Source organism: Micromesistius poutassou (assembly GCF_964030765.1).
Source record: "Micromesistius poutassou genome assembly, chromosome: 12".
NCBI lineage: Eukaryota > Metazoa > Chordata > Actinopteri > Gadiformes > Gadidae > Micromesistius > Micromesistius poutassou.
In genome coordinates this window covers 4,545,474-4,548,247 of record NC_140282.1, presented here as the reverse complement: position 1 = coordinate 4,548,247, position 2,774 = coordinate 4,545,474, and the positions used below count along the sequence as shown (strand labels likewise).

At 39.4% G+C, this 2,774-nt stretch overlaps 1 protein-coding gene across 1 annotated transcript in view; it reads right to left on the bottom strand.

The window, feature by feature from the left end:
* Window positions 1–17, bottom strand: part of LOC311356121 (UPF0606 protein KIAA1549L-like) — a gene marked incomplete at both ends in the record, with an annotated part of 41,513 nt that extends 41,496 nt beyond the window's left edge. The window contains one exon of the mRNA XM_084475892.1: window positions 1–17. This exon is cut by the window's left edge and continues 6 nt beyond it. Coding sequence (XP_084332018.1) covers window positions 1–17 — 17 coding nt within the window.
* Window positions 18–2,774: the final 2,757 nt, after the last annotated feature.

The following is a 2,774-nucleotide window of genomic DNA, read 5'->3' as shown; positions in this document are numbered from 1 at the left end:
TTAAGGCTGTCTTGCATGGTTGACTCCTATATATATGTGTGTCAGTGTGTAATGGTTGACTCTGCCGTTATAAGTGTGTGTATTACTTGCATGATTGACTCTGCTTTATTAGTGTGTCTATATATGTATGTAATACTTGCATGGTTGACTGTGCTGTATGAAAAATTTAGTCACTTTGGTTAAGTAAGTCTGCAATGTTTTTGGTTGTCAGGCGCTTTAGGGCATTAAGCATCTGCTAAAGGCCCTGCAAGAAATTCACAAACACTATGGATCTAGGTAGGTCATTCCACCATCCAGGTAACTCACACTTTTACACAGTGAAACAAACAAAAAGCTTTCATATTTCTTTGGTCGCAGCATCCATCAATGTGTTTTACCATCTTTTACCGTCTGTATGAAAAAAAATGTTAAATGAGTTTCAGACATAAATGTTTTAGGAAACAGCAACAAAGGTGTTTTTGAGAAAGCTATGATGTTTGGTTGAATGGATGCTGCTGACAGATGTATTGTGCACTCCAAAGCAACAGGGAAGGCTGCGGCGGATCTAGTTTGATTCAGTTTCTGGACGACAATGGAAGTCTACAACATCAAGGGTTAATCAATACAGACTCCTATTCAATAGACTGTACACCACTATGTACTATGGTGATTATTAGAGCCACATGGCATCAAATATTCGTAGAGTAACAGAATGGTAAAATCGTTCTGATTGTTTTCTCTCTAATCTATTCAGAGAATAGGTAAGTCGTCAATATAACATAATGGATTCTTCTCATTGATAGTCTCAACATTCAGGTGCTGTAAACTCAATCTAATCATTATCGTCTGTCGTCTAATAAGAAGAATTCTTATTAGACGACAGACGATAATGATAATGATGACGACAGACGATAATGATGCCAATATGCGAGAAAACATGGTCACAAGGTAACTAACTATCAAAGTAACTTATGGTGTTAATAGTGCGATAACAAAGTACAAAAGTACAAGATGTTCTTATAGAGATGAGCCTTGAGATTACTTTTGAAGATAGCTAAGAGTCGGTACGTTAGGTCGTCTTAGCTCAGGAGGTAGAGCGGATCGACTAGTTTGATCTCTGCCTCCTCCTAGCTGATTGTCGGGGTGTGCTTGATGCCGCTATATGTTTCTATACGTGTATGTAATACTTGCATGGTTGACATCGCCGTTTATATGTATTAATGGTTGCATGTCACTTTGGATAAGTAAGTCAGCTTTGGGTTTGGTTGTTAGTGGCTTTTTAATGTGAACCCCCAAAACGGAACTGGTTATTATTTTCATTAAACGCCACTATGCAACAAAACGTGTCACATAGTGTCTCTCCAGTACCTCTCCATAAATGTGTACTCTTACAGGAGGGGACAATAGAAAGTCTTTTACATTGTCCAAAGTGCCACAAACATAATGCCTGTGATGCGTGACAACAGTGCAGATAGCAGCACCTACAGATAGCAGTATGGATACACAAAGACTAACATTGCCCGAGGCACCAACCCCAACTCCCGTTAGAGCCAAGACGAGCTTCCACGGTGAAAACAGAGAGATGTAAGAGCAGTGGGAGATGAAAGAGAAAATACAAAACAAGAGGCTGGGGGGAGTCAAAGAAGGGTTTAACGTGTTGCAAGGAAGCCACTAGTAACAAGATGGCCGACAGGACAGCGCATTGTTTGAACTGCCTTTGACTTCGGTCTCTATTCTCAGCACGTCCCATCACCTACCTGACGAGATGTAGCATAGAATAGATAAATAATAGAAGAATATATGGAAGAATAACTAATTTTAGTCATTGGATAATATAATTCATGGTATTGAAGTTGTACGGTAGGCTACATACGTAGGCTACATATAAAATTAATTTTGCATTAAAACTATGTGATTAATTGTGATTAATCGCAATTAATCACAAATCCATTATTTTTTTCTCATTTTAATGCTCTTGATCAACATGGAAAAGTGGATCGGCTTGCTTTGTGCAAATGTTTTTTTATTGAAAACAACATACTGTAGTGTTCAATTTCACACTAACATTCTCACTTGGAGCAGTCATTCACACTTGGATTGAATAATCTATCAGACAATGTAACACTGTCCATCAATAAAAGGGTAACACGTCCAAACACGTTCTCGCGTTAAAATAATTGATGCCGTTAAAATGGGTTTGTGTCAACGCTGTTTAACTGACAGCACTAATTAAAACCATATGAAGACCATATTCACTGCAAGGATTTTGCAGGATTTTGCATTATTTATGAAACTTATTACAGTTTAATGAATTTCTCAACAAAGATAGATAAAGAACACACATTTGTGATTCTGAATTCCACTACCACCATTCCACTCGTGAAACATGTATGCCTGTATGATTGCATGTGGTGCACAGACTACAGTGAATATGTTGCTGGCTCCACAAAGTCACTTAGACAGGAAACACGCAGGTGGTGATTCCAACTAAAAGGTGTGCAGTACACCTGCGGTTCGCCACCTGCTCCAATACAGCTCGACATACCCGAGTTTGAACAAAGCTGCACACGCAAGTGACGATTCTACAAAAAAACTGATGGAAGTAGTAGACCACAGACCGGAGAGATTATGAGGAAGAGTCGGAAAGGAAGGCAAGAAAATCAATTCATTCAAAAGCAACAATGGCCTCATCACGTCCTCTCCGAACAATGAGACCAGGCGAGTCTTCGAGATGTGTTTAAATGTCCTGTCTTCAGCACGGGGTTCAGAGACAGAAGCCGTGAGAGCCGCGCGCT